At 53.8% G+C, this 14601-nt stretch overlaps 1 protein-coding gene across 2 annotated transcripts in view; it reads right to left on the minus strand.

Moving 5' to 3' along the window:
* Crtc1 (CREB regulated transcription coactivator 1) overlaps positions 1-14601 on the minus strand; it is a 53109-nt gene that overhangs the window by 11284 nt on the left and 27224 nt on the right. For both annotated transcript variants that reach the window (XM_028786162.1, XM_028786161.1), the window contains exons 2-8: positions 13993-14109; positions 11149-11286; positions 10310-10371; positions 7124-7218; positions 5342-5427; positions 2936-2976; positions 2398-2606 (exon numbers count right to left, since the gene is read on the minus strand). In XM_028786162.1, the coding sequence (XP_028641995.1) occupies positions 2398-2606; positions 2936-2976; positions 5342-5427; positions 7124-7218; positions 10310-10371; positions 11149-11286; positions 13993-14109 (748 nt within the window). The remainder of the gene's footprint in view (positions 1-2397; positions 2607-2935; positions 2977-5341; positions 5428-7123; positions 7219-10309; positions 10372-11148; positions 11287-13992; positions 14110-14601) is intronic.

Consider the following 14601-nt stretch of genomic DNA (forward strand, 5'->3'; position numbering starts at 1 on the left):
TGAGCCATTTCCATAGCCCCAAGGTATGCCTGCTTGATTTATAGACAGGGTCTAAATGTGTAGCCCTAGCTGTCCTTGAACTCAGAGACCCACCTGCCTCCGCCTCCTGGGATGTTTCATCATACCTTGCCCTCGGGCTGGATTTTTAAACATGGATTCAAATTGATTAATAAGCATGAGCACACATGCACACACACACTCACGCACACACACACTCACGCATACACACTCACGCACACACACACTCATGCATATACACACACATACTCATGCACACACACACACACACTCATGGACTGACTGACAGATACACACATACATTCATGCATACACACACACATCTGTGGGCTAAAGGATTCCTACTTCCAGCTGGTATGTTTATCCCTGGTCAGCAGACCATGATCATGAGGGCACTTTCAGTCCTTGCCTAAGCACCATCACACCCAGAGAGGCCAGATGGGCAGGCAAGCCACACAGGTAGCCTGCTGGCGAGTTTCTCTGCCCAGCCTGGATCACCTTTGGAGCAGAGCCAGCTGGAGGGGACGTCTGGACAGGGAAGGGCGGGGCAGGCTGGCCAGGTGGCAGTGGCCTGACTCGAGCACACAAGCCCTGGTGGTACAGCCCTGAAGTCCTCTGGAGTACAGCCAGCAACAGACACCTGGTCACTTTCCTGTGAACTGATCTGCAGACAATATGGGGCAGGGGCTTGGTCTCCCAGCTGCTCTCCACTACCAGAGTCTGGCACTAGGGTGAGGAGGTACAGACTGTCTGTGTGTGCCAGGGCCTGGCTTCATCTAAAAGGTACCCAGAAAAGAAAGTCCGTGTGAAGGGGATTGGCTGGCTCTTAAACACCCACACATGGCACATATTACTGGTCAGGGTTGGCCACCCCAGTGAGCCATCAACAATGTCACACAAGCTATTTCCCTGTGCTTGTTTACACTGGAACTGCAGCAGCTGGTGTGGAGCCCCGAAGCAGGAGGTACAGGGAGATTCCGAGAAGAGAAAGGATTTGGAAATGGCAGCCTCTGTGCAGGGCTAGGCCCCTGCTTCTTCTAAACACCTAGACCTTCCCTTGCTCCCTGGGCCTCCCAGCCGGGGACTGGCAGGCACATGCCAGGCTGTGAAGATCTGAAGGCCTGTACATCCTCACACCAGGGTCCTGCTCTCTTAGCCTTTGGTGCCGCTTGCTCATCCGGAAGCCTAGGAAAGGCGCTAAGGAGGTAGTGTGTGGCTCAGGGGTAAAACACTGGCTGGGCATCTGTGGGTGCGCCCATTTCTGTCTTTAGCATCGACTGAGTAGACTCAAGGCCCCAGGTTTTATCTCCAGCAACAAGTGACCTTCATGTTCCACCTCAGGAAAGACAACACCCCGGGCACACTGGCACCTTTGCATCTGCCAACCCTGCCCCCTGGGGCTGGCATCAGTGACAAGCTGGAGGACCCTGGTTTCAACTCCCCATATCATGCCTCAAGGCCCATAGTGCTCCTAATCCCACACTGAGTCTACCATGTAACCTGTATCCCCCACCCTTCATGTGTGTCCCTCCCCCCCCCCCATCTGTCCTAATCCACGTTGCAACCTACAACCCCAGCCGCTTGGGGCTTGCTGTGTCACATCAGGGACAGGGGATGCTGAGGAGCAGTGGAAGGTACCGGCTGGGGCAGTGTGAGTGAGCGGATAGAGGGCTGTGCCCAGGCAGCTGGTGCAAAGGCCCTGGGACGAGCAGTGCTATTGTAAGGGCAGGCTGGGGGACGCGGTGGGACAGGAGCAGAAGATGGCCGTGCAGAGGCTTGGGCTCATGGTGGGGCTGACAGGGATGCCTTTGATGAGCAGGTGGTGAAAGTAAAGACAGGGCCAAGGTAACCAGGAGAAGCAGTGTTGGTTCACACTGAGAGCCAGTGGGTTGGGCTCTCTCGTGAGCATTGTCCGGAACCAGGCCAAGGGGAGAAAGGAGCTTCTGAAAAGCGGGGGAGCCTGGAGAGACGGCTCAGTGGTTAGGAGCACTGGCTGCTCTCCTATGGGATCAGGTTTAGTTCCCAGCATGCACATGGCTGCTCACAACTGTCTGTAACTCTAAATCCAGGGATCCAGCGCCATCTTCTGGCCTTAGCAAGTACTGTGCACATGTAGTGTACAGTCAGACATGTGGGCAAAATACCCATACACATAAAACATTTTTCTTAATTAAAAAAAAAAATGAGCTTGGAAGGGCCAAGCTGAACTGTCATAAGTCAACCAGATCAACGCCATTAGGACTCCCTCCCGACTCCCATCCATTCCCTGAAGCTTGGAGCGGCACAGCACAGCCCTAATGTCACCACCTGATAAACACAGACCCATCAACTCCTCACTCCAGTGCATGCTGCTAGGTGGGGACAACACGGGAGCCTTACCCTGGCCTGCGCTGCCAACGCCCAGATGTGCAAGGCTGCCGGTGCTGCTGGAGCTGGTGAGAGCAGGGAACGGAGGCTCCTCGGGGTCGAGCGGTGTCGGGAGTGGGGAGGGGAAGTGGATATTGGTAAGGTCGGGAAGGGAGCCTCCTGTGTTGTGGGTAGCAGGGATCAGAGCTGTTGTGTTCTCCTGGTCTGCCGATGGAAAGATGCTAGAAAAGGGCAGATGGGGGGACAGGACATAAGTAACTAGCCAGCCAGCCCTGCCAACCCAGGACAATTTCAGTGAGACAGGAGGGACTAGGGGATCAGTGGATACAAAAGAAGACCCTTTAGTGGGCCCTGAGCGTGACAGGACCCCAAGCTGGGACAGGGCTCATGTTTGCCACCAAGTGACAGGGACCAGGACTCCCTGGGTGCCCTCTGGTGGCACGCTCATGGTCTCCCCTGCCAACAGGTGCAGGCTTAGAGAGAGAAGAGCCCTGAGGAGCAGGGGGTGTGGGACCGAGGAGCGGGGGTGCGGAAGGCCTGGCGGACTTACGTGATTCCGGGGACCTCACAGGACTTGGGCCTGGAACCCGCCTGAAAGAGAGCAGAGCAGATGGCAGGTGCCAGGTGGCAGGCATGGCTTCCTGTGTGCTGAGCCCAGTGCTGTCTTTCCCTTCCCCTGTCTAGGACAATCAGCAGCCATACAGTGCAGGGATGGCTTCAAGGAGCCCCAGTCAGAGGTAGGAGCTATAAGAAGGGGTCTTCGCACACCTTGCCCAGAGCCTGTGGCTAACCTCGTGTGTGGTCATATCCAGGGCTTTTCATAGCCCTGTGCCCAGCTCTAGGTTGCCACACTGGGAAGCCCTGGCTGCCTGGGGCCTCTGAGTGCTGTAGGTGGAGACACTAGAAAGACAGGAGCCTGTGATGTTGGCGGGCAGGGGCTGTGGTTCTGTACTGCAGGCTGGAGCGCAGACCAGAGGGACGAAGGGCAGAAAGGCAGCACCTGGAGGCTTCCCTGAGGGTGGCTTGTGACCAGCAGACTTGGCAGGGAACACAGGATCAATGGGTTTGAACAGATCCCCAGAGTAAACACTTCTTATGTTATGGGACTTCTGCTGTGCTGATGAAGATTTAGAAAAGCTTTCTGAGGCAGTAGTATGGCTAACTAGTAAAGGGCTTGCCACATAGGCTGACAGACCGAGTTCAATTCCCAGGACCCACATGGCAGGAGAGATAGCAACTCCTACAGTTGTCCTCCTCCTCTGAACACTTGCCAGGTGAATGTGCACTTGTATGTGAGCACACACACACACACACACATACACACACACTCATGTACACTATACATTTAAAAAAAGACAAGTGTTTCATGGATTCAGAGACCCTATCAGCTTTCTTAGCTAAGTAAAACAAGCCTCAAAATCTCTGAATATATACATTCATTTTTTTTTTTTATAAGAATGGCATTTTGGCAAACTCCAGGCTGGCTACAAACCCTTCCCCCTCTCACATCAGCCCTCTAGGTGAAGCCTGTCTTTCTTGAGCTGGAGATCAGTGGTGACAGGCTACAACTACCCTGCTTCTGAAACTGGACCAACAAAGAGCTCAAAGTTGTGTTTGGATGATTACAAATTGTTTTCTTTCTGTTTTTTGGTTGAGACAAGGTTTCCCTGTGTAGCTCTAGCTGTCCTGAAACTAACTCTGTACACTAGGCTGGCCTTGAATTTATAAGAGATCCTTCTGCCTCTGCCTCCTAAGTGCTGGGATTAAAAGTGTTCAACGCCACTGCCTGGCCACATTAGCTCTTCAGTGTTGGGAACCCAAGGTGAGTACGCTCCCCGAGCCGCATCTCCAGTCTCCTTTTAACTTTGAAAGAAAAAACATTTTGTTTGTTTATTTAGTTAGGGTTTTTTTGAGACAGGGTTTCTTTGTGTAGCCCAGGCTGCCCTGGTGTTCACTCTGTAGACCAGAGTGGCCTTGAACTCAGAGATATTCCTGCCTCTGCCTCCAAAGTGCTCAGACAAAGGTGCATGCCACCACTGCCCAGCCTATTTCTAAAAATAGTTTAATGTGTATTTTGCCTACATGCATGGCTGTGTAGCACCTGTGTGTCTTGTGTTTATAAAGTCAGAAGAGGGCACTGGATCCCCTGGAACTCGAATTACAGGTGCTAATTCCCTTCTGTGTTGGGAACCAACCCTGGGTCCTATCAGAAGCAGTCACTGCTCTCACCGAGAGCCCTCTCTCCAACCCCAACCTTTTTCTTTGCTTTTTTTTTTTTTAAAATAAATAGATTTATTTATGTATATGAGTACACTGTAGCTGTTTCCAGACACACTAGAAGAGGGCATCGGATCCCATTACAGATGATTGTGAGCCACCATGTGGTTGCTGGGAATTGAACTCAGAACTTCTCGAAGAGCAGTCGGTGCTCTTAACTGCTGAGCCACTCCTCCAGCCCTAGCTTTTCATTTACTTATGTGTGTGCATGAGAGGGGAATTGGTGTGCTCTTGCTGTGACCAGCATGTGGAGTCAAAGAACATCTCAGAGACTCGGTTCTCTCCTACCGAATGGCTCCTAGGGACGGAACAGAGGTTGCCGACTTGGTGGGGAGCACTTTTATCTGCTGAGCCCCTCGCTAATCCTGCTTTAACTCTATATTCTGAGGCAAGGCCTTGCTCTCTGACCCCAAACCTCAAATGCCACCGCCAGGGCTAGGACATGGGGTTCTGGGGTCCCAACTGGGATGCGTGTCTGTTCTCCTCACCATCCTGATCATTAACACTTTGAGCTGTCTCTGGGCAGTTTGACGGGCCAGCTGTTAATGTCAAAGCCTGGGTACCAAGAAAGCCAAGCAAGGCTCCCACCTTAACACGTCACCTGGTCATTTGTTCCCAGGCTGTGTTTGAAAAGAACATAGAAAAAAAGGGTCTTTTTAGCTTTCCCAGCAGCCCTTACCTTCTTTGAGTCCCAGGGCTGCTTAGAAAGGGTCTTGTCTGTCTCGGACCCGGCCTCCTCCATTCCCGGGACGGTCAGCAGTAAGACTGGATGTGGGGGAGAGAAGGGTCAGGACGACATGACCACACAGCTGAGAGACAGACCGCAGGACCCTAAGAGCAGTCTTGAAGGTTCTACTGAAGCAGTGGAAGGGGCTTAATTAACAAGAAAACCCTGCACAAGGATCATCAGTTGGCTGTGTAGTGCAAAGAGCTGAGACAGCGGCTGGAGCCCAGAGCCAAAGCTGAGCAAACCCCACCCGGCTGGGGCCCTGAGGCCTTGCTGTACAGGTCAGCAGAGACCCTGAGACTGCCACCTGCCACCCTGGCAGCATCCACCTGGACCAGGCTTGGGTCCCCACACTAAGGGCTGGTTCTGACCCTATTGCTAAAGCTACCTGCGATTTAACTGATCTGCCCAGAGTACATGTGCTTGAGAGTGAGCAGACATGTCAGAAGGGACCTCAGGCTAGACCCGTAGATGGGACTGTAGAGCTTCAAAGGGCCTAGTGAGAGGCCCGAGGGATGAGATGGATGGATATTGGTTGATGCCCTGGAACCAGCCACACCTGAAGCCCACATTTAGTCATGGCGAGTGCCTTTCTTCCTTCCCCTCTCCCTTTCTTTTCTTTTTCTTCTTTTAATTTTGTTTTGTTTTGCAATGCTGGGGATGAACCCAGGACCCAGCACATGCTCAGCAAATGCTCTGTTGCTAGGCTGGGCCCTGTGTTTCCTGACTCTTACCAGGTTCATTTCTTCCCTGGGCCAGGAGAGACCATGGCTGATGGGACGAGCTCTGTGGAAAACAGGTTAGGGTGCTGGGAGGCAGCCAGGAAACCTCTAGGGATGTGGGGACAGGGGACACAGGTCCTCCCATATCAAGGCTGGTTGGATTCTGGGCACAGAATCCTGAGAGGTCATTGAGACCACAGGTGCATTCCAGGAGCCCCATGTGAGGAGGACCCACAGGTCTATCTGACCTCAACCCTCCTGCACTGCACATAGGGTCTTCGGCCTGCAGCCCTGGCTGCCTGCCAAGCAACCCCCACCCCCAGGATGAGTCCCTTAACCAGGAAAAGGTCCCTGGGACTCAGTGAACTGCCACACACAGGCCCTCCCTACCTTAGCACCTGGGCCTCAGATGCACGAGGGGTGACTTCCCGGGCTCTGGTGTCTAAGGCCGGGTGGGTCTGACCCAGGGTGGGTCTGCTGCACCTAGCTTCACAGAACCTACAATCCTAACTCTTCAAGACAATTGGAAGAGCTGTACTGAGGACTAGTTGCCATGTGGGAGCCCAGAACTGGGGGTGCAGCCTCAGCTACAGGCATATGTGCATAGCCCAGCCAGTAAGGAAGCTCACCCCAAACCCGGGACACAGAAGGCCCCTTTTTCATACAGGGTTACCTGGCTGGGCGCAAGGGAGGATGGAGATGGTTCTGGGCAGCAGAGCTGGGATTCTGGATCAAGTGGCACCTACTGTTGGGGTCTATCCTCAGCTACTATGTGAGTTAACAAACCCTCTCTGCTCTGCTTTTTGAGATGTCAGCATCTCAATCAGTCACAGGCCCAGAACACAGTCAATGTGCATTGGCGAGGGCCCCACGTGGGAAAGATGCCCTGAAAACATTTGTCCTATTCCGACTCTTCCTCTAAATGTCAGTCCCCCAAACACTAGTGACCTCCTGGGACACGCGGACTACTGGGTCGCCTGAGCCTGGCAGAAACACCGGGTCCCTCATGTACCTCTCTTCTGGTGCGCATCCTGGGACCCGCCTGGGAAGGACTCTGCCTGGGTGGGTGTCATTGTGCTCTGGTGCAGGGCAGAGTCAGAGTTGGTCCTGGGAGACAGAGAGATGGTGACACTCACAGGAAGAAGCCTCAGTCCTGATCTACCCATGTTAGACACTGTCTTAATCCCCACAGGGGTCCAGGATATGCTCCCATGGCTTGGGGCACCCTGTGGATCATTCCACCAGCTGTGGTCCCAAGTCAGTGATCAGACTTCTCTGTGTTCAATTTTATTATGGTAAAATGGATATGAAAACTTTTTTTCTTGAGGCAGGGTCCCATGTAGCCCAGGCTGGCCTTAAACTCACTGTATAGTTGACCTTAAACCACTGATTATCCTGAGTGCTGTGACCACATACACATGATGTGATACTGCACATGGAGACATCAGTGAGTCTCGGGTGTTAGCTCTCCAGCACCTTCTGGGTCCTCACTGTCACTGCTGTACACCACAGGATGGCCGGCCTGACCTCTTCCAGGGACCCTCCTGCCTCCACAGCCTATCTGTAGTGGTCTTGGGACTGCAGATGAGTGCTGCTGTGTTCATGTAGGTTACAGGATTTGAACTCAGGTCCTTGTGTTTTGGCACAATTCACTAAAAAAGCTACCTACTGCCCAGCTCTCCACTCCCAGTTTTGTTCTTTTTAAAGAACTGTGACATTTTAAAACATTAATTTAGTTTTATTTCACATGCATGCCTGTATGCCATGTGATGCTCACGGAGGTTAGAAGGTGTCAGATCCCCTGGGACTGGAATCAGGGACAGCTGGGAGCTACCATGTGGGTGCTCTCCTAGCACACATTTATGTGGACCTGGGGATGGAACCCATACTTTGTACATGCTAGGTGAGCACTCTACCTACTAAGCTCCAAGTACTCTATCTACAACCCCATCCCAGCTTGATCTGTTTTAACTGAATGAGAGTCAAGGATGATAATTCCTGTGCACAGTCCCCAACAGTGAATACAGAGTGTGCACAGTCCCCAACAGTGAATACGGGGGACTGCTTGAGCCCAGGAGTCTGCAGCCTGCCTAGAGCTCAGGGAGAAACCAAATTTGAAACAATCAGGCCAGCAAGAGAGCCCAGAGGTGAGAGAGCTCTCGGACAAGTCTGATGACCTAAGAAATGTTAGTCCTGGGACCCACATGGTAGAAGAGAACCGACAAGCTGACCTCTGACCTCTGTCTGCGGCATACACACTCCCCACCACCATCCTCCTAAAAGCCAGGTGTGGAGATCACAACTTTAATTTCAGAACTTGGGAGGCTGAGGCAGGTAGATCTCTGTGAGCTCAAGGCCAGCCTGGTCTACATAGTAAAACCTGTCTCCAAACCAAACCAAACCAAACCAAACCAAACCAAACCAAACCAAACCAAACCAGCCCTGGACTGTAACCCAGGTGGCCGAGTGCTCCTCTGGTGTCCATGAGGCCTTAGGTTCCATCCTGCACCACATAAACTAGGCATGGTGACACAGGCCTGACATCCCAGTGGCTAAGGCCTGAGGGCAGACGTTAAAGGTCCTTCCCAGCGACACAGCAGGTCTCAGAGGAGAGAGTAGTAGCAGATTATGTTATTTAATGTCATCACTATCCATGGACTGTGACCTTGGGGATCCATGGAGCAGTGAATCCATGTCACTCAAAGCCCTGCCACATATCACACTAGAGGAGTGTTGGCACAGAACCTTCATATCCAGAGATGTTCCTGGATAGGATACCCATACTGTGTGCACAGTTACTGTAGTGTTATTTTCAGAGTTTATTTTATTTGTGTGCATGTGCGCACATGTGATGTGTACACAGTTCCCTTGGAAGCCAGAAGAGAGCACCATGTCCCCTGGATCTGGAGTCACAGGTGCTTGTGAGCCACCATGTGGTGCTGCCACTAAAACCTGGGTCCTCTGGATAAGCAGGCAGTGTGCTTAGCTGCTGAGCTGCACCTGTGGCCCCTTGTTTTTAAGGCAGGCTATGAATGTGCAGCCCCGATTAGCCTGGAACTCAGAGATCTCCCTGCCTCTGCCTCCCGCACGCTAGGACAACACGTGGGACCCACCATCTTGCAAATACAGATAAGCAGCCGGGCGGTGGTGGCGCACGCCTTTAATCCCAGCACTCGGGAGGCAGAGGCAGGCGGATTTCTGAGTTCGAGGCCAGCCTGGTCTACAGAGTGAGTTCCAGGACAGCCCGGGCTATACAGAGGAACCCTGTCTCGAAAAACCAAAAAAAAAAAAAAAAAAAAAAAAAAAAATACAGATAAGCAGTGTTTCCTACAGCTCCCTTCCTGTGCTGCTGGGGATAGAAGCAGGGTCCTCATGCACAGTAGGTAGGTGGTGCTTGCCACAGATGTGCACGCACCTCAGCTGCCAAAGACCATCTATAAATGTCAGAAATTAGCCTCGATGGAGTCCAGTGCCAGGCTTGGTGATGAACACCTTTGTTCCTAGACTCCCTGGAGGCTGAGGCAGGGGGACTACTGGAGACTGGGAATATGCAGCCCATGTAGGCTACAGAGTAACAGAGAGAGAGAGAGAGAGAGAGAGAGAGAGAGAGAGAGAGAGAGAGAGTCAGTCTCATCATTAGGGGAGCAAAATAAAGTGGGACAGGCAAGATACACCACTGACTATTCAATTCTGAAAAGAAATAAGAAATATGGAAAACAGAGAAGGGGAAGACAGGAAGATGGGGAGGACAGGAGGAGCAGGGGAGGGAAAAGGAGGAAGAGGAGGAGGAAGAGGAAAAAGAGGAAGAAGAGGAAGAAGAAGGGGAGGAGGAAGAGAAAGAAGAGGAAGGGGAGGAGGGAGAGGAAGAAGAGGAGGTAGAGGAGGAAGAAGAAAGGGGTAGCAGAGGAGGAAGAGGAGGTAGAGGAAGAGGAAGAAGAGGTAGAAGAGGAGGAAGAAGAGGAGGAAGAAGAGGAGGAAGAGGGGGAAGAAGAGGTAGAAGAGGAGGAAGAAGAGGAAGGGGCGGGGAACAAGGCTCTGAAGGCTCTGAAGCCATGTTCTCCACAATTCGGAATTGATTTCTAGGATCTTTTGGAGGCATCTCGCTCACTTTCCAGAGCCTATGCCCTGCATCTCCATACACAGCTACGATAAAGTCTATACTGTTTCCTCCCAGAGTCCAGGTGTCCCCTCTACTGACCTCCTCCAGCTGGTGTCTGCAGGAGGCGAGAGGTACACGGTGCCATAGGGGCAGCTGTCAGCGTGAATGAGTTAAGGGAACCTCAGAGTGTGCTCTGTCCCAGGAAGCCTGATGCTCAGCCTGTGGGGCCAGGCTGCTGGGAGCTGCTGGGAGCTGCTGGGAGCGGCCCCTGCTCCCAGCCTGTGGCTGCAGACAGCTGGCCAGGAGGGCTAGGGGCAGTTCCTGGGAAAAAAAAAAAAGAGTGCAGCCCAGAGTGCAGGGATGCCCCAGCGGCCAGACCCATTCACCTTCAACGCAGCCCCATCCTCCCAAACCATCCCAAGAGGAGGCCTGGGCCTCCAGCCGCCAGATGCCTTAGGGAGAACAGGTTCAACCGAGCTCTTCTGCTGAGGAGCTCCCAGCACCAAAGTCTCAGAAGTAAGAAGCAGGGCAGGCAGACAGCTCCACTCTGCGGAGTTGAGGGTGGGGCGAGAGTAACCCAAAGCCACTCCAGTGACGGAGACCTGGCTGGGGCAGCCAAGTTAGAAGGGGGCCCTGTCAGGCGCCCACCCTCCAAACAGAGGCTGATCCTGTGTGAGTCATATCCATGCTACCTCAGCTGAGCCACACCCCACTTCCTGCAGCCCTCGGAAGCTGCATTCCGAATCGCTCCTTGTAGCCCAGTCCTCTGGGGTTTGGGCTCACTCTCCTTAACTCTTCTCTCTGCCCCAAGTCTGGCTCCAACATCCTGTGTTGGAGGCCTTTCCCCAGATCTCCATGATCTGGTGTCCACAGGCAGCAGTGTGTGCCTGTCCCCTGTTCCCTCCCAATCCCACACACATCCTCTGCAGAAAGGATATCTGTCGCCCGTGCTTGTCTACTGACAGGGGTCGGCGGTGTGGGGAGCCAAGTCTGCCCCGCTCACGGTACACTCTGTCCACAAGCCCATGATGCCGTGTGGTCCGACTCGTGTCCAGGCCTGAGGACTGAAATGGGGTCTGGGGAAGAGAACAGGGGTTCAAAAAGGAGACAGCGGACTTATGGGTTACTGGCTGTAGCTTGAGGTTCCCCTAGCTCTACCCTTGGAGATCTCTGCTCTGGGGACACACTTAAACTCTATTCCATAGGCATCTCTGGCAGCCCCAGCTCCTGCTGCGCCATGGGGTTGGGGTAAAAAAGCCAGCAGTGCTATCCCAGAGAGTGCAGTAGACATGCAGTCCAGCTGCATGCTTGGCCCAGAGGGGCGGTGCACGCTCTGCCTGGGTGCCGGGGTACAGATGAGTGAGGAGCTCTCCCCAGCTGGCCAGGTGCAGACAGGCCTCCACCCTCTCTCTCCAGGCCTGGCCGGCCTCCTGTCCCCACCTACGTCATCTCTAGAGGGGCTTGCCAAGAGAGGCCCCCAGGGCTTTGAGCCCAGAGTTGCTGTGGGGCCCACCTGGCCCAGTGCTTGTTCCCAAGAGGATTGAGGCAGAGCACAGAACTGCTCTGGATTGAGCTGTGGACCCCTCTCCTGTCCCTTCTCCTGCTCCCACCCCCAGCATCTCAGCCAGGCCCCACTGAGAGCCATGTACAAGCCTTCTGGGGCTATGGCAGGGTTACATAGAGCTTCTCACCAGCACCTGGGCTGGCACAAGGTTCCAGGCAAGTCTTGGAATCCCCAAGGCTGCCAGAAGCCTATTAGGACGAACTCAGCTGCCTGTCCCAACCCTGGCCATGACTCGTCCCCATGCCTGCCTGGCTATCTAGGCCCTGGGCCCTCCTGTCCCCCAGGCAGAAAGCAAAAGCCACTCTGATACTTAAACAAGCTTCCCTCTCAGGAAGCCCAGTGGTGGCTGAAATGGCCCGGCCACTTCGTTTTCTGTTTGCCTTCGATGCTGTCTGAGTGGGCACTGTCAAATCTCTGTGACCCAGAAGACCCTGCTGATTTTGTGCTTTTCTCCTTTTTTGTCGGTTTGTGTTTTGGCTGTCCTGGAGCTCACTCTGTAGAATAGGCTGGCCTTGAACTCAGACTTCTCTACATTTTTTACCCACAGAAAGGCAATGAACCCCAGAGATGGCCACGAACCTCACTATCAGGGCATATGGAGGGTAGGAGCCAGTCATCTCTCAGACAGCTGGAAGGGAAACCGAGGCTGCTGCTACCCGTCTCTCTAGAACCTGCCCCAGCTGCCCCTGCACATCAGGCTCCTCCATCTCTCTGCCCCATCAACAACCAAGACCTCGTCTACACACCGGTCACATAGCCTTCTAGACCCTACTCAGCCTTCCAAGCCTCACCCATCTCTCCAGGCCCCTCCCAGCTCTCCAGCCCTATTTGGGAGCCAGCACTTGGGGATGTACATGCTTGGGGGCCTGGCCCAGGTAGCTTGAGGCACATGCTTAGACTCTGCTGTAACATATACCAGGATATGTGTACATGACATCTGTCCAGGAAGGACCCCAAGGGTCCTGGGGGACTTTGAGTGGCACCCATAGATACTTCCCAAGATGAGGGCACTGAGACAGGTTCACCTCAGGTGTGTGGATGGAGAAGGCATGCCCCAGAAAGCTGCAGGGACAACCGTGGGCCACCCAGTGCTGACATACGGATCAAGGTCTTACAGGGTGGTGATGGGTGAGACCAATCTCAGTCTGGGGCTCAGTTACCAGAAACACTAACCTGAAGCCAGAGCTACCCCAAAACCACTACACTAAGAATGCAAAAACCCAACACTTTGAACCATTAGGTGGCATTTGTGTCTTCAGCAAATAGGCTTAGTAGGGTCCTTTGTGCCCTTGAACTGAGGAGTTCAGTGTGATACCCACACAGGGTTAAATGAGGGGGTGCTGGGGTGCTCAGGTAGAAGGAAGAGGAACTGGAAAACAGATCAACTGGAGATCCTCTGTCACAGAGAGACAGTGCCTTCAGTATGCCACTGAGATCTGGAACTCCGCAGGGTGAGGCTCCCAGAACCAAGCTAGCAGCCCCAAGCTCACCCAGGCCCAGGCTGCTAACCCAGCAGTTCCCCATCATGTAGACAGGGGAAGGCTGAGGATGACTAGAGCCTGTGAGCTCTTAGGGAAAGGGTTGTTCGCAGACCCTTGGTAACACGGTACGTGCCGGCCAAGGGCCTTGTCCGCACACCCTCCTCCTGCTTCTCCTGAAGACTGGGTCTGGGGAGAAGACACCAGCCCTTATTACTCTGACAGCAGCCTGTGGCCTGAGGGAGCCATGCAGGGTGTGCGGCTCTGCCAAGAACTGTCTGCAGACAAGTGGGGTCAGGCAGCAGGGGCTTCCTTCTGAGAACTGCTGGGCTTGCAGATCAGCGAGGCGGCTGGAGCCAAGCCCCCAAGGCCCTGAGCTCTTCTCAGGGCCTCCCAGCCTGCTGGCAGGTGCAGCAGCTGCTGAGTGTTGTGAGTGGCTGGGGGTGGGGGGAGGATGCTGACTCCAGGAGTCTGGAGCTCAGGGAAGCTGGCTGGGCCACTCTCCCTCTCCTGAGCCCCAGGAGACTAGAAGAGTGTTTAGGGGTGGGAAGTTGTCCTCTGTGAATTGCAGGGGACAATGGCACGTGTTTAATTTGGGGGGCATGGCCCATCTCCTGTGGGTCAACCAGCTGTCTCTGGACTCTGTAGTTGGAGTAGGCCCCAGAGTGGGACCTGGTTGAGACAGGAAGACATGGGGTGTCACCTAGGAGGGGCACAGAGCCAGGAGAACAGGGACTCACCTGGAAGGAGAGGTCCACGCTGCTACTTCCAATCTGGTTCACGTTGGGCAGGGACCCGCCATAGTACTGGCCACGGCTGGGGCCCAGCTGGAGGTACTGGGATTTTTGCAGTTGAAGCTGGAAAAGCAAAGCCATCAGCTGTCACCTCGCAGAAGGGGACACATTCTCAGTATACCCATGGAGTACCATTTAGCTGGTGAGATCAGGGACTATGATGTTCCTCTGACTAAGACTCTGCAAAAGGCAAACCAAACGCACCCTGGATGGTCCTCCCTGAGTGAGACTGTACCCTGAGGAGCTCCTGGCCATGAACTTGTGAAGCCAGCTGCTTGGCTCACTCTCCTGAGACCTGGGGAGGCCCAGCAGGGACCATAGATGTGCTAGCCAGTGGGAAACTATGGATTTAACATGTGGCCCAACTGCCACAGGGCCTGAGTTGCTGCCTCATGCCCTAGCCTTAGTCTAAATACTTGGGGATCCTGCCTAAGCCTAAGTTCACCTCCCAGCTCCTTGGAACTCCAGAGCTGACATCTGTAAATTGTAGGGGACAATGGCAGATGTTTAACTTGAGGGGAATAGTCCATTTCCCTCATGGAACAGGGTCCTCAG

This window comes from Grammomys surdaster, unplaced genomic scaffold, assembly GCF_004785775.1.
Source record: "Grammomys surdaster isolate TR1022 unplaced genomic scaffold, NIH_TR_1.0 125429, whole genome shotgun sequence".
NCBI lineage: Eukaryota > Metazoa > Chordata > Mammalia > Rodentia > Muridae > Grammomys > Grammomys surdaster.